The following is a 17,955-nucleotide window of genomic DNA, read 5'->3' as shown; positions in this document are numbered from 1 at the left end:
TATCCAAATGTATCCCTAGATATTTGTAGCTACCAACTACTTACAGATTCACGTTGCTCAATTTAAATTGTTTTTTTATGGATGGCTCGACTTATAATAATAGCTTTAGTTTTTATAACGTTTATCTCCAGCAGATACTACTTAGCGAAGTTCCCCAACTCGTCTCGCTCTTTGGAGGCTAATACTAGGGTGACTTGCTAGGACTATATCGTCGGTGTAAGATAAATGTGTAATCTGCAGAGTTCCCAAGCGAGGGGGATGCGAGCTGATTTTATCAAGCCTAGGTGACAAATCTGACATAAATAGATTAGATAGATGTGACGCTAGAACGCATCCTTGCTTTAGGCCCTCCTTCATGTTATGTTATGTTAGGGATTGCTTGTATAGCGCCTATCACCGCCGGTCTCTAAGCGCTTAACTAGAAAGAACGTAACACACTAATGACCCTAGAACCTCAGTTATTTCACCTCCTATGATGTCATGAAGGCCTTTCTGAAAAGATAAGTTTTTAGTTTCTTTCTGAAAGGTAGAAGTTGCGATTCCGCTTTCAGGGTAGGTGGAAGCTCGTTCCACAGTTGTGGAAGGAGCACGGACAGGGCCCTGCCTCCTTTGGTCTTTAATTTGAACCTAGGTTGAAACAGGTTGGAGGTTGTTCCTGAGCGCAGTAGCCTCCCCTGTTCCTCATGTAAATTTTTCTGGAGAGCTTCGTCTCATGAGCTATTTTCACTTGCATCCACGTATCAGAATATAGTTCCATTTTCGGTCTTAGTATTCTTTCTGGCCGCGTAAAATAACCACACCTGTGCCTTGCGATGTAAGGTTGGGAAAATGTGTTTATTTCCCAAAATGTTTCTATTTTCAGATTTTAAACTAAAAAATATGTAGCAATAGAGAGGCTGACTAACCTAGGAAAGAGGTATAGCAAGGGGATTTTAGATGTAGGTGATTGCAGTTTTTCTCTACTTTGAACCTTTTAATAATCTAATGCCATACATGACTAAACACACTTTCCTTGCAGATTTGAAACTGCTGAATTCAAATCTGTAAGAAGTTATTGTGCTCATTTTCTATTGCCTGCTTCATCGTAAATGCTGTGAATTTCAGTTTTAAAAAATACAGATTGTTTGTTATCAGTCTGGTTCTTCATTACAACTTTGTGGGGACTGTAGAACATTATGAAGCAATTGGATCGTAGTTGCTGTGCCAAGTATTTAACAGTGAATATGCTGAACTTTTTTCTGAGGTAGATAGGGAAGACTTTTGTGAATTTAGAAGAAATGCATCCACACATAGGCTTTGTGGGACATTATCCTTAATTTCACCGAAATGATAATCTCATAAGATGATCTTTAACTCTGAGGAGGTTATCAGCATGTTTGACATGGTGAAAAAGTCTTCAAGTTCACTACATTATCTAAAATTTGTGTAGCACCACTAATAAATGTAAAGTCGGACTAGCGCTGTCGCCCTTTTTATATGCTGCTTTTTTCGTATGATCTCCAAAATAGCCATGCCCTCAAACTAATTTCAGTGGAATTTAAATGTATGCTGCTCAAGAAAAAATAAATGGCCGCTCTCACCTCAAACTATTGCAGCAGTTTTCTGGCTTGAAACCGCTTATAGATTCAGATGCTTTACACAAGTTCCATCATTTTGTGAATCACTGCCATTTTCTTCTGATTTGTAATAGTAGTACTGTTCAAGGGGAATGTCACTCACTGGTAATTATTAACCAAGATGGAGGAGGAGCTTCAGCTATCCGTTTTGGAGTGCCCATTCTCTTATATAATATTGTAATTAATTCAATATGTGCTATCGGCTATATCCAATATCTCTGATCTGCTACATTTGATAGTTCTAAAGAATATTTGAAAAGTATATTGCTACTTAATGAATCTGTATGCCCTGATGCTGTACACCTGGCTATACCACTAATTGGTAATAGCAAATTACAAAGGCATACATACAGTTGCAGTCAGTCTCAGAATTCACAGCCCTACTACGTTCTTTTGCAGCTCAGATAGAATTGTTTGATTAATAGAGAGCAAAGGAACTTCTATAGTGCATCACTTTGAAAGCAGTGACTTTTAAACACTTGATATTTGTTGATATTAAAAGTACTTGCATCTGATGTTGATCCTTTTTAGGTTTTGACTGGCGATGCGCACGTAGTGCGCATGCGCCAAAAAACCTTATGATTTGTGTGTGGGGTCGGGTATCCGCCCCAGTCTCCCATTGGCTAGCTCCATAAATGGAGGCTAGCCATTGGGAGAAGGCTCTGTCCGTCAATCTCGGACCAGATTCGGGGGCGTTCCCGAGAATTTTTGGCTTTTGGCTACGTCAGCCGAAAGCCTCTTCTCGTCAACGCCCCCAAATCTGGTCCGGGATTGAGGGCACCCGCCTTCCTGCTCCTGTCTCACGCGGCGCCCGGGCCGTCACGTCCTGCTTCCAAAGGCGGGGGGTTTGTTACGGGCAAATTTGCGGTGGCGCTTTAATCATGGCGCATGCAGCGCTGCCTCCTTCTGCTTCCCGCACCGGTCCGGGCTGCTGCGTGCAGTCAAAAATTAATGGACCAGCACTGCGCCTAATTCAGTTACAGTCACTGCCACGGACGTCTCGTTGTGTCATGGGTGTGGTTTTGATGAAAGGGAGCGGACACGGGGGAAGCATCCGAGCGTCTGCGGAGCCAAGAGAGGGCAGAAGCTGAAGGTACCACCAGGGAGGGGCAGGCAGGGCAGGCGGCTGAACACGAGCTCGAGCCAGGAGATCCATTATCAAGGTGAAAAGGGGTTAGTGGGTGCTCTAGAAAAACATGCGTGTTATCGAAATGCTCAAAGGTCAGTGTTCACCTTCCTCCCTCTTTCACACTTATTTAACACAGCCTGTTATCGCTTGAGAGAACTTCTCCGGGGGGGGGGGGGGTATTCCTCATACAAGTGCGAGTTCCTGTCGAGTACTTTGCAGCAGTGATAGCGCACATCTTTTACCCTCGCGCCGTTTACCTGCACACACAACAAACTGGGCCTCCATATACTCGACCAGGGAAAGCCACCTGCGGCCCAGCCAAGGGGTGTAAACGGGCTGAAGGAATGCTGGAATGCACACAGTGCGGTGCTTGTTCAAGGGAGGGCTGGATGCCGCCGGTGTCCTCCGAGAGCAGGCTCCGAGCGGAAGTACTCGTGAATGAGTATCGTTTGTTTACATGGTAACGGGGGAGGACCGGTATTAGTGAATATGCTCTGCAGAGGCTGCTGTAGAAACCGGTGTGCTTGTGTAAAGAGGTGTTACTGCAATGCTAGTGCTAGTGCTTCGCATACATTGGGCGCCTGCAGTAAAGGGCGTGGCACCTTAGGGCTTTAATGCAGCCGGCAGCCAAGCCAAGCCCGATTTATCGACTTGCATTGACGTGAAGGGTTTTACAAGAGGGAGAAAGTTGAAGTACAGGCATTCTTAGCCCAAAAACTGTATAGCCTCGTGCCTAAATCGGGAATTATGGTATGTATTGCATATGTTGCGTTTCCACAACTCCCCCGGCTCCTGGTTCTCTCCAAACCCTTTCTCTAACATTACACAAATCAACAGCCATCTGACACACACACACGTGCATTTGTCTGCTCTCTGTGGACCGAACAGTACTATAGAAATAAAGTCACCATCTGTTGCGAGGTCCAGTGTTGTCGGGCCCGGTAATTAATGTGCAAGAAAGAGTATGCAGCGTTCAGCCTGTGGTACATGTGCCGACTGTACATGGTCAGGTGATTTCACGTACGGCAAGCAGTGGTAGTGTGGCCAGCGGTTGATGTGCATTAAAACAAGCATTGGCAAAGCCAGAAGTTTTCGCATGTGCAAGAGCCATTAGGTTTGCCAATATGTTTTAGCCATGTTGTACACCAGAGTACCTTCTGTAAGGTGGAGTGTTGTAAGGTGGAGTGTTGTAAGGTGGAGTGTTGTAAGGTGGAGTGTTGTAAGGTGGAGTGGTGTAAGGTGGAGTGGAGTGGAGGACGAGTGGGCGGGCAGCTGGAGGGAGGGACGAGGGAGTGGACAAGTGGGCAGCTGGGTGGGTGAATGAAGAGATTGGCAAGCGCATGCGTAGATAGATGAGCGGGTGGATCAGTGGCTGGGTGTTCAGATGGGTTAGATGAGTGGTTGAATTTGCTATTGTAAATGACAATGCCATTTATGTTAAAAAAACATAAATAAAAATAATGTCAAGAGCAATGCCAATAGCTCTAACTTTAACAAAGGCAAAACCATTGCATTGTAAATGCTTGTTCTAAAAGCAACAGAACATGGTTTTGCAGCGTGACTCTTTCTGGATTCACTATGCTGTGCATTATTCCGCCATCTAGTGGTTGGGTCCGGAATTGTAGTCTTTATTCTTTCTTTTTTTTTGTGGCCCAGGTGGGCGTCGACATACCACCATTTGGCGTTCTTCGTGACGTCAACGTGCTTCCTCCGGAAGCTCCCGCCTTTGATCGCCATCTTCAGATTCTTTTTTCCGCCAATGGGTCTGGATCGTTGCCGAAGAGTTCCAGAGTTTTGGAAGAAGAATCAAGCAAAATCGAAGCTATTTGACGAAGAATCAAGTTTTGCAGCTTCACCGGACTACAGGTCAGGTACTTGGAGCGATGAGGGAGAAGTTTTACCGAGCAAAACCTCGACGTTTGACGGAGAATGCGCTCGCAGGGGGCTCCCTGGGCGCGGGGATGTACAAAACGCTGTTCAAGTTTTACACCAATTGCCACCATAAGTACGCCCAGAAGGATCAGCATCCAGTCTGCAACCTCTGCCTGCTGCGCGACCACAAAAGCGAAGACTGCAACGCCTGCTTGGCGTTTACACTCAAGACCCTCAGAGTAAGGGAAAGGCAGAGAAGGGCGAACTACAACATGCAGGGGCCACCTTCATCGCTACGAGACTTGGGCCTCTCCAGTGGAGAAGAGGACATAATCGCCGAAGGACCGGAGGACTGCACGGTAATAGAGGTCCATAGGAAGACGTCAAAGGAGGTAAGGGAGTCGTCGACCCCTAAATATCCAAGCAACAGTCGAAAAAGTGAAGCAATAGCCCCGAGCGACATTCGTAGAAGTGAAGCGAAGTCCTCAATGGGAGGTCTGCCGCCGAAATACTCGACGAAAGCAACAGCCTCAAGGGACAGTCAACCGAGCGGATCCTTCGAAAAGGACTCTCAATCACCCGCGAGAAAACGTCGAAGATCGCCTTCAAGAAGGACACCTCGGTGCCGAGGAAAAGGAGGGCCGACATAGTCGTCTATGTCCTCGAAGAGAAGCGCTCCAACCCTCTACGCCGAACATGCCGCGGAGATGGAGAGGAAGAAGAGGAGGCTCGAGGCCGAAATGGCAAGCATCCTACAGCGGAAAAAGGACTTTGACGAGAAGATGAGCCAATACACCATCCCACCGAAACCTGCAGTCTAAGTCGAAAGGGACGACGAAGACGCAGAACCGCCGAAAACGCCAGAACCAGTCGAGGAACTGGGAGAAGAAGACTACTAATTCGAGGGAGAAGGCGACGAAGATCTGCAATCCTACCGTGGTCTCAACGTCCTCAGAGGCACAAGACATGGAATGGCAAGATCTCTACGCTGAATCGCCGGAAGAAGGCGTAGACACTTACCCTTCGAGGCCCTCGCTGCCAGACGACATAGGGCTCTACAACATGTTTGTACAGAAGGCTGCACAGACTTATGGAGTGAAAATTAAGGAGGAGAAGCCCAAGGCATGTTTCCTCCTAGAAACTTTGCCTCAACAGACTAGGAGCCAATTCCTGCCCATGATCCCTAGTGTGCTGGACCAGGGCTGGGAAGAGAGGCCTTTAAGGAGCCAGCAGTATGCAAAACTGTGACCCCTAGAACGCAGAAGAAGTGCAAATATTCTTCAAAGGACCCTGCATACATCCAAGGATCAGTACCAGCCAACTCCTAATTGCAGCAACAGCTAGGAAGAGAGCTGATGTTCCCTTGAATGCCGGACCACCTCCAGACAAGGAGAGTAGGACCATGGATCTTACAGGGAGAAAGGTGGAGAGAAATGCGGCAATATATTGGCGCATCGTACATTCCAACACCCTGATCAATAGGCATGCATACCAACACTGGGATGAAGTGGGGCAGCTCCTAAAGCATCTACCAGACCAGTACCAACAAAGGGCAGCTCAGCTAGTAGAAGAAGGAAAGAACAGGGCAAACATATGCCCGAAAATGGCATTGGATGTTGCAGAAACATTGAGCAGGCTAATGATGATAGGAGTAACAGAGAAGAGACGCATGGCTCAGAATTTCGGGATTCGAACCATAGGTTCACAGTAACATCTAGTAACATCTTAAATACACCCTTTAATAGAGAGCAAGTGTTCGGCACACCAGTGGATAACAAGTTGACACCGCTCAAGAAGGACAACAAAACAGCAAGGTCCATGGGAGCGTTAAAGTTCAGGGGAATGAGAAGAGGCACACCCACGAGGAGGCCAGGTGGTAGAAGTGGAGGCAACGTGCCGACCACATCGCACCAAACGTTCCAGCAAGGCCTCCAGAAGAACAACCAAGGCCAGCAGCAGCAGGGTTAGCAGCAGCAAAACTGGCAGTACCAACCCCGGGGTGGAAACGGACGAGGACAAACACGAAGGGGAGGACCACAGCCCTCAACCAAGTGACTCCGCCATGCATCAGGCACCTCGGGGTGGGCGGACAGTCAAAAAGAAAAGATGCAGCAAAATGTTCAATGACAAACAGTACCTCGAACACCAATCACCGGTAGGGGGAAGAATAAGAGACTTTATCCAGAAATGGAGGAAGGTCACTTCGGACAAATGGATACTAAACTTAATACAATACGGATACTGTATAGAGTTAGAAAGACAACCTCCAAACAGAAAACCAAGAAGAAAGGCACTCTCAGCAAAGGAGCTCTCGCTCCTGCAGCTAGAGACGCAAGAATCGCTCAGCAAAGAGGCAATAGAGGTGGTACCGCAGAACCAAAGGAACAAGAGGGTTTGCTCAACTAACTTCCTGGTGCCAAAGCTGGACGAAATGCTAAGACCTATCCTAGATCTAGGGTTCCTGAACAAATTCATAAAGACGCAAAGATTCAAGGTGACCTCCCTACAAGAGGTAATACCACAAATAAAGCAAGGAAACTTCATGGCTACTATAGATTTAAAGGACGCATACTTACACATCCCTGTCAAACACAAGCACCAACTAAGGTTTGTGATCAACCAAACCCACTTGCAGTTCACAGTGCTGGCATTCGGCCTAAAATCCGTATCAAGGGTGTTTACAAAATGCCTAGCAGGTGTCGCAGCACACCTATGAAGGCAGGGGATACACGGACACCCCTATCTCGATGACTGGCTCGTAAAGGCAAGTTTATACGATCAATGCAAACTGCACATCAAAAGCAGGTCATACTAAAACTGACAGGACTGGGTTACTCGATTCATTGGGAGAAAACATCAACATGGCCAGAGCAAATCAAGACATTCTATGGGGCAGAGATTGACACCATACAGGTCAAAGTGTTCCCCAGCAGGAAGAGAACTTTCAGGATACTGAAGGAAACGCGTCATTACCGCAAGGGGCAAGTTCTGACAGTGAGAACGGTGAGCAGGCTAGTTGGAATGATAGCGTCATGCATTCACCTAGTCCAGAATATTCGACTACACATGAGGCTATTCCAGGAATGGATACAGCAGCAATGGTCACAGGCAACCGGGAGTTGGGAAGTTCTAGTTGTTGTCACACACGCAGTGCATCAGGAAATAGCGTGGTGGAACGAACAAAACATACCACAGGGGAAACCATACAACCAACGCCAACAGTGAAAGATTCCGGAAGGAAAAAACATACAAACGCTCCTTCTCAAGAATGGCACCCAGGATCTGGAATGCACTCCCGCCTGAAACCAGGCTTATCTCCTCCACTGCATTTTTTAAGAAAGAGGTAAAAGCCATCCTTATGGCAAGAACTCTAGTGTTACTGGATCAAAGACATTGCGCGGCTTCTGTATTATTGGTTTCCTGATTGTTTATTGTGTTATACTTGTTTGCTTTCCTACTTTGCAACTCACTTACTACCGACTATTATATTGTTTTCAAGAATTTGTTTAATCACCCCCTTGTTGCCCCTACCCTCTGTTTCTGTAAAGCACTCTGATATCTGCAAAGATCTGGTTCGCGCTATATAAAACTTTGAATAAAACAGTAGACGCCTCTCAGCTGGGCTGGGGCACGCATATGCACAAGATCAAGGTGAGAGGGCTGTAGTTGCAACAGGATGCGGTCAAGCACATCAAATACCTGGAACTAAACACAGTGTTCCTAGCCTTGAAAGCATTACAGAATGAGCTGTACGGAAACAGGGTGTTAATCCAAACAGATAACACCACAACCATGTTCTACATCAACAAGCAGGGAGGAACACAGTGAGTAGCGCTATCGAGGTTAGCACAGGAGATATTGACATGGGCCATTTCACTAAGGATAGACCTAGTAGCAATACATCTCCCAGGGAAGGACAATGTGGAGGCAGACAGACTCAGCATGCAGACGTCAGCATCCCTCGAATGGGAGATCAACCAACAGGAATTGGAGAGTATTCCGGAAGTGGGGTTCACCAAAATGGACGTATTTGCAACACACCAAAATACAAAATGCCAACACTTGGCAACCAGACCATCGGTCACAAGGGAATGTGCTATGGATAAGTTGGTGAAAGACATTTTCATACACTTTTCCCCCCGATCCCACTGATACACAGGGTACTCAGCAAATGCAGGATCCACAACATGTCACTGATCCTAATAGCACCTCAGTGGGCCAGACAATCATGGTTCTCGCAAATTGTGGAGTTGGCGCTGGCACCAGCACACAAATTCCCAAAAAGAAGGGACCTGCTAACAGAGAGCCTCAGCCTGGCGGCATGCCTCATGAAGACCTATAGTTTGCACACCTCAAACTACCGGCGAGTACAATGGCAGTGCTAAGGGAGGCAAGAAGGCCTACCACAAGGAAATGCTACGTAGCAAAGTGGAAGAGATTCTCAGAATGGTGCATTAGGGAAAAATTGCAAAGGAAAATCACAAGGGAGTCAACCGTGCTAAAATACTTAACACATCTATTGCAAAGCAAAGTAAGCTACACGTCCCTAAGGGTACACTTAGAGGCGATTGTGGCTTAAACTAGAGGAGAAACGGGGGAAAGTTTCTTCACCTCCCAAGTCGTAAAGAGATTTCTAGAAGGGGCGAAAAGGATCGCGCCGCCAAGCAGAGGAACCTCAACGTAGTGCAACATACGTGAAAGGGAGAACTATCCGATTTGGAGCCAATATTTCTGTTGTCATGAGCAGATCCTAGATACTCCATTCAAGGACCTTATCTTGAAGACAGGCTGCTCATGATATAATTGCCAGCCTTGTATCCGTGCAGTTTTCCTAATTACTGAAAAGTCGACCTTGGTTCTGCCTCTGTAGCTATGTATGTATGTATTGCGACTTGTATAGCGCACGTATCACCCGAAGGCATCAAGGCGCTTGCCTTGGGAACCCGTCCTGGCTTTTCCCTGTGAGATAACCCCTACTGGGCATCCCCAAGGTGAAAGCCAGGCATCCCGCAGCGGGTGGGCCGCCGTAGTGGAGATTAAACAAGCTATTGCCCAGAGTTGCAGCGTGGGACCCCATGAATAGAGTAGGCACCGAGGTGAGAATTATCGAGTCCATGGACATTTTTGGGCTCAGGACCCTGCCGCGTCGGGAATTGAACCCTGGTCCCGGGCCAGACCTCTGCATCAGGGTTTGCCGCTCTAATCAGTGGGCCACACTCCTCCTACTAACTACTAGCTACAGGTACTTCGATGTTATGAATCCCCATGTGCCCTGAACAATGCAGTGGCAGTGTGCCAGGTGCTTAATAGTGGACTGGGCAAACTTATTTTGCCTCACTAGTTCACTTTCACAGTGGCATTGTCTACTTCGGAAATAAGCTAGAAACAAGAGGTGGTGGTATTCCCACACATTGGCAAACGAGGAACAAACATGTTTACATAAAATAGTTCAACCTCACTGCACTGCTTGAGACACCTGGTCTTGAATGCATCACCCCAGTATTTTACTAAAGTTAAATGGTTCACAGTTTGGTGTATTTGTATATGGAAGTTATGTTTAAATGTGTCTTATTTAGGGAAACTAGCATGTACCATTTGTTTCATCACCCCAAAATGATATTCTTCTTGCTAAATAATACCACTTTTGGGTGTGTGACACTTAGGTTAGCGTAACATTTTTCCACCATTCTAAACATATCCTTTCCAGAGTTTTGTATTGGATTCACTACTTTTCGTCCTTTGAAATCCATGCATCACGTGATGGGAAATGCAGCAGAAGTACTCAACTAATGAGTTGGTCACATTAGTTTGAAATTATTAGTAACGGTTAATCCTAATATTTACGGTAGTATCTTAAATTGTTGCTTCATAAATGAGCAATGGCAGCACACTACATGGAAGCCTATAGGATATGTAGAAAATTGAGGGTAGATAAAGTAAACATAAACTATTGAATGCTGTGTTCAGAGATATGATGTTGAACATTGATGGCCCACAGGTGCACAAACAAAATGGAGCTGGTAAATGGACACAACAATTAAAGTAGAAACACTTCTTTGAGGGAGAGGAAAGCATTGTTTTGCCAACTAAACATAATCAATTTGAGATACTTTAGTCCCTTAATGTACGATCAGCAGACGCAACACTGTCTGATCATAGAATACATACGTCCATGCACGTTGGAGCCTGTATTCAAATTCCCTGGATTACATGTGACAGAATCTCATCCTTGTTGCCTTCAAAGGTGGTCAACAGTCAGGCTAATTCTTAAAACTAGTGCTAAAACTGGCATTGTGCTTGCACATTAGTAGTCTGTAGGTGTCTTTCATTGTGTAAGAATCATGTACAAAGTTAAGAGTAGTTATTCAGCTGATGTTTACAGCTTGCTTTTTCTATAAGAAATGAGGGGCAGGGTTCTCAATCTTGACATAAGATTAGTACATTTTATATGGGCTTTGCAGCATTCTTTGAGGGGATGAATGGAGTCGGCAATCCCCTAAACCAAGGCCATGTTTCACAATTGTAAAAACAAATTAGGGATTTCTTTTGCCAGTAGTCCGTTTCCATTTCCTTGTCTTGTGAGCTGTTTGTTTTGCAACTTGTGCTAGTTTCCCCCAAAGTAGTGTGTGCTACTGAATGTCTCGTCATGTCACAGGCAATCCTCAGTATTCCTCAGTTGTGATGTTTAGCAACAGTGTGTATTATAGTCTGTGCTTTTTTTTCTTTGGTTGCAGATCTCCCCTGAGGTGCTATGTAATGAGGGGATCAAGGTGCATCGTGCTGTACAGCAAAGTGGGCAGTTCATTGTCTGTTTTCCAGGATCCTTTGTGTCTAAAGTGTGTTGTGGCTACAATGTTTCCGAAACTGTGCACTTTGCTACTACCCAGTGGACGAGTATGGGTTTTAGAACTGCCAAGGTAAAGACAATTTCATTATATTTCTACATCTACATGGTATTTATTACCCAGTCTCTCTTGGTAGTTTTGAGCCACAACCATAAAAACACAAATGCGTGCTCTTAACCCACATTATTTGAAAGTACCTCCGGTATTGTTTTCTTTAAATTTTCCTTAGTGGAAAAAGCTAGCTTTCCTAAACTCAAGCAAGACCCTGCTGTACTTTAAAGGAGGCATGCTTCTGGCCTGGTACACCAACACACATTACAAAGCTAAAGCACACTGGTAAGAATACTGGTTTTATAAATTCAGTATTTCCAGCAATAAAGGCACTGTGTGGAAGAAATACGTTTTTTTATTTTTATTTCTCCAGTTTAGGTGTAATACGCCACTTAGATGATGGTGGGGCAAGTGATGAAATTGCTAACTTGAAGGATATGGGGAAGGGTACTAGAGGTGTGTGACTTGAAAGAAGAGTTTGGGAAACAGGTATTAAATTAATCAACCGCTTTACCCAAGTAGAAAATGTGTGTGTAGAATATATCCAAGAGAAGTATCAATAAGTAAATGTTAGTGGACATAATTTGAAAATACTGATGTTTGCAACACCAAAGTTGTACCCCAGTTTTTACAAATCACTATGTAAAGGGTTTAGCACTAGATGGCTGAAATATGCACAGTATGCGAATCTACAGCACCATCCACTAGAATGAGATTGTTATAGGGTAACTTTAGAGTAACATCCATATATTAATACATTTTTCACTGGAAAATCAAAGTTTAATGTGATAGTTACGGGACTATCTTGGTGACAACATTAACAAGATTCACTGGTTATAGTTAGCAGAGCTAACTATAACTTACACCCCCATCATGCACTGATTTTGACCTCACATGTTACATCACTTAGGACATGTTCTATAACTTAAAGTAATATTTTATTACCATGCATAAAGCCAACCCCCCCACACCCCCTCCCCCTGCGCACAACAGGCGGGTTGATGGCAGGGCCCAGTCTGCGGCCATGCCTTGTGGACAACCCACCCACCAGCTCAGCAATGTAAATCTGCAATAGACCTGCTGATCCAAAACCCAACTAAAACAAAAATTCACCCACTCACAAACCAAACCCCCGCCACACACTGGCAAGGGCTGTACAGCTGCGGTTGTATTAACGTACAGTGATTTTATATCATTTTACATTTAAAAAAAAAAACAAATTCACTGATAAAAACAAAGGTTACAGGGACTTTGTAATGAGGTTCACGTTTTATCTGCACAAAAACATAGAAATTGAGCTGTTCTATTTAAACATCTGAAAAAACTATAACTCATGCCGTTAGGTAACTTTCAGTGAGTAATATTTATAGCAGCCACCATTTTGTTTTTGCTGCCATCCAGCAGGAGCGCTGCAAAAAGTGCCTTTTTTTTTTTTTGCTCCCCCATATGTCCCTCTGGGTCCCCACCCACAGAGCCTAGGCAGGTAGGGTATCCCTACCTACCCTTTATATATTTTTTTAACTTCAGGACCGGGGAGAAGTCCCAAAAGTCTTGTAATGGCTGGCAATCTTTTTCATTTTGCTCCCAGCCAGTCAGAGCGCTCCTTCTTGCAGGAGCCTGAATCCCACATGAACGAGATAGCCCAAGGGGAAAAAAGCTCCCTGGGCCATACATAATGCTTTTTTTTTTTAATTGGCGCTCCGTTGAGGCTCTTGCAGGAGTCTCTCGGACCTAACTGTCTATATATGCAAATATTTTAAGCCTTAATTTCTCAAACTACAGAACAAATTTACACCAAAATAGAAAAAGGACAATCTGCTGGCCAGATTTGATGTAATCCCGTTCAGCAGTTTTTTCGGTAGTGCATCTCAAAGAAGTCTATGGAAAATGCTTGGGAAATTTGAAATTTGCATTTTTGGGACTCAACCCCCCGTAGTGAAATGGTTCCAAAGTTATTCGCAACATAAATGCATTTTCAATGGAAACGCTGACCTATTTAAAATGTATATATCCGGTCATAAGTAGAAAATCTTCATTGAGGCAATCTTTGCCTTTTGTTTGAAAAATAAAGATACCGAAGGTGTTAAATGCAGACTATTAACCGTTTATGTGCTACATTCAACTCCTAATGAGATGCAAAGATGCCTCCATATATGTGGTGGTATAGGACTCCTGGAAAATAGCTAGGACTGCTTGGAAATAAGATGGGCATTGAGTTGAGGGAAATAATGAAATGTTACTTCGAAGAGAAAAATTAAGAAAAAGGGTGGGATCAGACTAGAAGAAGGTAGTATTGATAATGGAAATGAACAAGGAAAGGAAGGAAATAAAGCAATACAATACGCACTGGAAAAATGGCTACTATGGGTGTTTTACCAGAAAAAAATAAACTGATAGCCACTGATTATTAGAATGTTTGAAAAATCTTGGGAAATACTGAAAAACCCCATTGGAAATCACAATAAATAGAAAATAACAGGAAAGCCTATGTATAAACTATACAGAATAACTTGAATACCCCTTTGGCTTCTATGGGAAGCCATGTTAAGGGTGATTAGAAATGAGGTCATGTGCCTGATTGTAGTAAGTTGACTGTTATATGATCTATCAGTAGGTTGATATACTATGTAAAGAGTCCAGGGGTTTCTTTATGAGTGGAAAAGGGCTTGCTATGCAATTCCAAATTGCTCTATTATGGGCTAATGTGGTCGAGCAGCCTGAGGCTGAACACAGAGGAGTGCACGACATTTGCAGATACACACTATGATTAATAAATAAAACACACAACTCAAAAAGGAGATTCACACCGGTTTATGAAAATAGCAGGTACTTTTATATATGCTTTGGCATCAGAGAAAAATCATTCAGGCAAGTACGTTTTTATATTTAAAAATATTTTGGACACAGTGCTATTTCTGAGATCAGCAATGTTATCCCATGGAAGGAAGAACGAGTTCTACAAACAGGTACTGTACATTGACTTACAGGACCAATAGTGGTGGGTAGGGTCCAAGGCAGTACACCTGCAGTGGCATGAGGGTGCCCAGGGGCAGGAGGCAATTCTTTGTTGGGTGCCAAATGTGTTTTCAATGGGGATCGGTCACTGTAAAAAGAGGCTGCAGGCTCTGGCTAGGAAGCCAGTCAGTCTGAACTAGCAGATGCTCGAGGATGGGGGAGCGACACCTTTGGTCCTCTTCTCTCAGGCCGAGGGATAATGGGGGCTGTGGCGTCCGTTTTTTCCTACCTGGAGCAGTTGCATTTGAGGGGGCCTGCATGCAGAGGCGGAATCAGACATTGGGGAGGTGTGAAACATTCATTGACTCAAGCTCTGGAGGGCTAGAGAACCTGTTTGGCACCGGTGGCCTACTACAGCTCGAGGCGACGGATGCAGTGGTGGCTTCTTGTGGCGAGTTTTGGTCGTTCTGGAAGCCTCAGTCTCCTCTTTTGGAGATTTTTAGCACAGGCCCAATGTTCACGGGAGTTCTTGAGTCTTTTTCGAAGTCAGCCAGTCCTTCCAAGTTTCTGGAGTCACAGCTGCTGCATGAGTAGACTTTGGCTCCGTTTTGGACGAGGGATGCAGACAGGCCAGCAGGGTTGGTACCAGATCAGCTGCTTCTCCTCTCTTCTTTGCTTTTGTGGCTCTTCTGTGTCTTCTCTCTTCTTAGGTCATCAGAATCTGCTTCTCGGGTGCCAGCGACTCCCCTTAATACTGAGTTTAGGGGCATTAGGGGAGTGTAGGGTAGCAGCCAATGGGCAAATACCCTTGGTGTCACTACCTCCCATATATTGCCACTTCATATGGGAAGTGGGCATAACCCTGTCCCAGAATGCCTAACTATGTCATCACAAAGATGTAAACTTGTCGAAAAAACGTGTCCACCTCACAGTAGCACACCTTAGGGGTGGTACCTGCCTGTAGGTGGCACACCTACTGGTCTAGTTAATTTTCCCACCTGTCCAGGTGCCAAGGGGTCTTTGGACGGGGGGTGGTTGGGGCTTCCTCTCCTGTGAGGGGAGCCAGATTTGCATTCCAATAGCAGCAGCTTCTTCCTGTGGGAGGGGGTGTTACACCATCTTCCCAGGCAGGCAAATATTTTATGCAGTTGTGGGGGACATGGAACACGGGGATGTTTGACATGTCGTGTTTTCACTTTAGTCTGCACCAAGACACGCAGCCTGCAGTGACAGTCCTGCTTGGGCTTGGTGAGGGGTCTCCTCTGGTGGCACAATTCTTGCTGCTGCCCTTAGGTACCCTCTTTAGCACCTCAGGCCCTAGGTACCAGGGGTACCATTTACTAGGGACTTAAAGAGGGTGCTAAAGGTTTTGCCAATTGGTTAAACAATAGTACATTTTAGGGGAAAGAACACTGGTACTGGAAACCTGGTTAGCAGGAACCCAGCACACTTCAGTAAAATGTGCAACAAATACCAGGCAGTGTGTGTGGGGGGTATTGCAATAAAACCCCAGTTTTCTACACTGGTCTTTTGTGGATGATACCCTGGACTACATTACTGGTGGCTACGTTTAAGGGGACCAGCTAGATTCGGGATATGCTGATCATTAAGAAGTTGCAGTAATCAAGGCCTCGTGGGTACTAGTGACTGAATTACTGTTTTGAAATCTGCTGGCCTTATAGACTAAATTTCCTGGACACGTTTGGTTTGCTATTTGGCTTCTTTTGCTAAGGTGTTGATATCTGTATGCAAGTTTAGATATAGCCTGTTGATTTTGCACTTTCAATTGTAGCTAGCTTGCCGTTGGGTAGGTTTATTGCGAGAAGCCAGCTGTGCCCTGAGGAGGAGAGTGCAGAAGGAAATTAACTTTCGAGGGAGTGATATCCATAACTGAAAGTCTCCTAGGTTTTGCAGCATGAATCTTTTATGTATTCATATGCTTGCATCATTCAGCTATCCAGACAATGGCTCTGAACTGCCTTTGTAGTCTTCTTTTTTTATTTATTTTTTAACCTGGGCAACAATCGCCATTTAGTACCCTGTCCATATCTGTGACCTCAGACACCTGCCCCTGAAGACCCTTAACATGGTTGCAATCATCAGATTCTTTTTACGCCGCTGGGTCTAGAAGCATAATGGGAACATAAAGATATCCAAGAAGATTTTGAGGTTTTGTCGAAGGATCATTGCCTTAACACTGAAACTCATGAAGAAAAATGGAAGGTCAGGCTGACATTGAGGGAAAAGAGTTTCCACTATGAAAAAACATTTTATTATTTATTTTTGTTTAAAGAAAGCTCACTGTAGCACAAAGAACATCGGCTGAGGGTCGTAGAATAAACATCGGGGATGGAGCATGTCCCCTCTGGAGTCTGATGTGTCACCACAATTTCACACAGAACGATAATCCTGAGTTTTGTAACTTTTGTCTGCTGAAAGACCACCACTCTGAGGGTTGTGACACATGCAGATTTCAAGTCAAGTCAAGTCAATAAATTTATATAGCGCGCTACATACCCAGAGGGTCTCAAGGCGCTTGAAGAAGGGTGGGGAATTACTTGTCAAATATCCACGTTTTAAGTTGCTTTCTGAATGCTAGGTGGTTCTGAGTAAGGCGAAGGTGAGTGGGAAGAGAGTTCCAGGTTTTAGCTGCCAGGTAGGAGAAGGATCTACCTCCCATGGTGGTTTTGTTGATGCGAGGTACAGTGGCAAGGGCTTGGTTGGAGGATCGTAGCTGGCGGGAGGGGGTGTAGAAGGACAGTCGTGTGTTGAGGCATTCGGGTCCGATTTCGTAGAGTGCTTTGTGTGCGTGGGTTAGGAGCCGGAAAGTAATCCTCTTATTGACGGGGAGCCAGTGGAGGTTTTTCAGGTGACCAGAAATGTGTTCTTTACGCGGGATGTCTAATATGAGCCTGGCTGAAACGTTCTGGATGCGTTGGAGTTTTTTCTGGAGTTTTGCGGTGGTACCGGCGTAGAGGGTGTTTCCGTAGTCCAGTCGGCTCGTGACCAGAGCGTGGGTGACTGTTTTTCTAGTTTCGGTGGGGATCCAGCTAAATGTTTTTTTGAGCATGCGAAGAATGTTGAAGCAGGATGAAGAAACGGCGTTGACTTGTCTGTTCATCGAGAGTGAGGAATCTGCAAAAAACATCACAGAAAGACCTTGGTTGTCGAATAATGAGGAGAACCCTGAGGAAACCGAAGTGGCACAAGGAGAGGGCTCTGAAATTAATGAGGTTCCGGAAATGAAGAGAGATAAGGAAGACTTTGAAGGATAGTGAGGCAAGGAATAGCCAACAACTCTGGGCACAGTGGGGCTGAGCTGAAGAATTAGAACTCTAAGCCCTCGATGACTACCTAGACACCAACGACAACAGTCATTAAGGACAATCACAAGCAAAAGAAATTCATGGGTCAAAGTCAAATTTTTATGCCACGACCCGGACTCGAAGCGCCCTAGCTCAGTGGAAATACTGAAGTACACCAAGGA

At 45.0% G+C, this 17,955-nt stretch overlaps 1 protein-coding gene across 2 annotated transcripts in view; it reads left to right on the top strand.

The window, feature by feature from the left end:
* JARID2 (jumonji and AT-rich interaction domain containing 2) overlaps window positions 1-17,955 on the top strand; it is a 684,143-nt gene that overhangs the window by 567,725 nt on the left and 98,463 nt on the right. For both annotated transcript variants that reach the window (XM_086965161.1, XM_086965160.1), the window contains exon 14: window positions 11,352-11,534. In XM_086965161.1, the coding sequence (XP_086821287.1) occupies window positions 11,352-11,534 (183 nt within the window). The remainder of the gene's footprint in view (window positions 1-11,351; window positions 11,535-17,955) is intronic.

This window comes from Lissotriton vulgaris, chromosome 4_1 (assembly GCF_964263255.1).
Source record: "Lissotriton vulgaris chromosome 4_1, aLisVul1.2, whole genome shotgun sequence".
NCBI classification, from domain to species: Eukaryota; Metazoa; Chordata; class Amphibia; order Caudata; family Salamandridae; genus Lissotriton; species Lissotriton vulgaris.
This window is presented reverse-complemented; position numbering and strand designations above follow the sequence as displayed.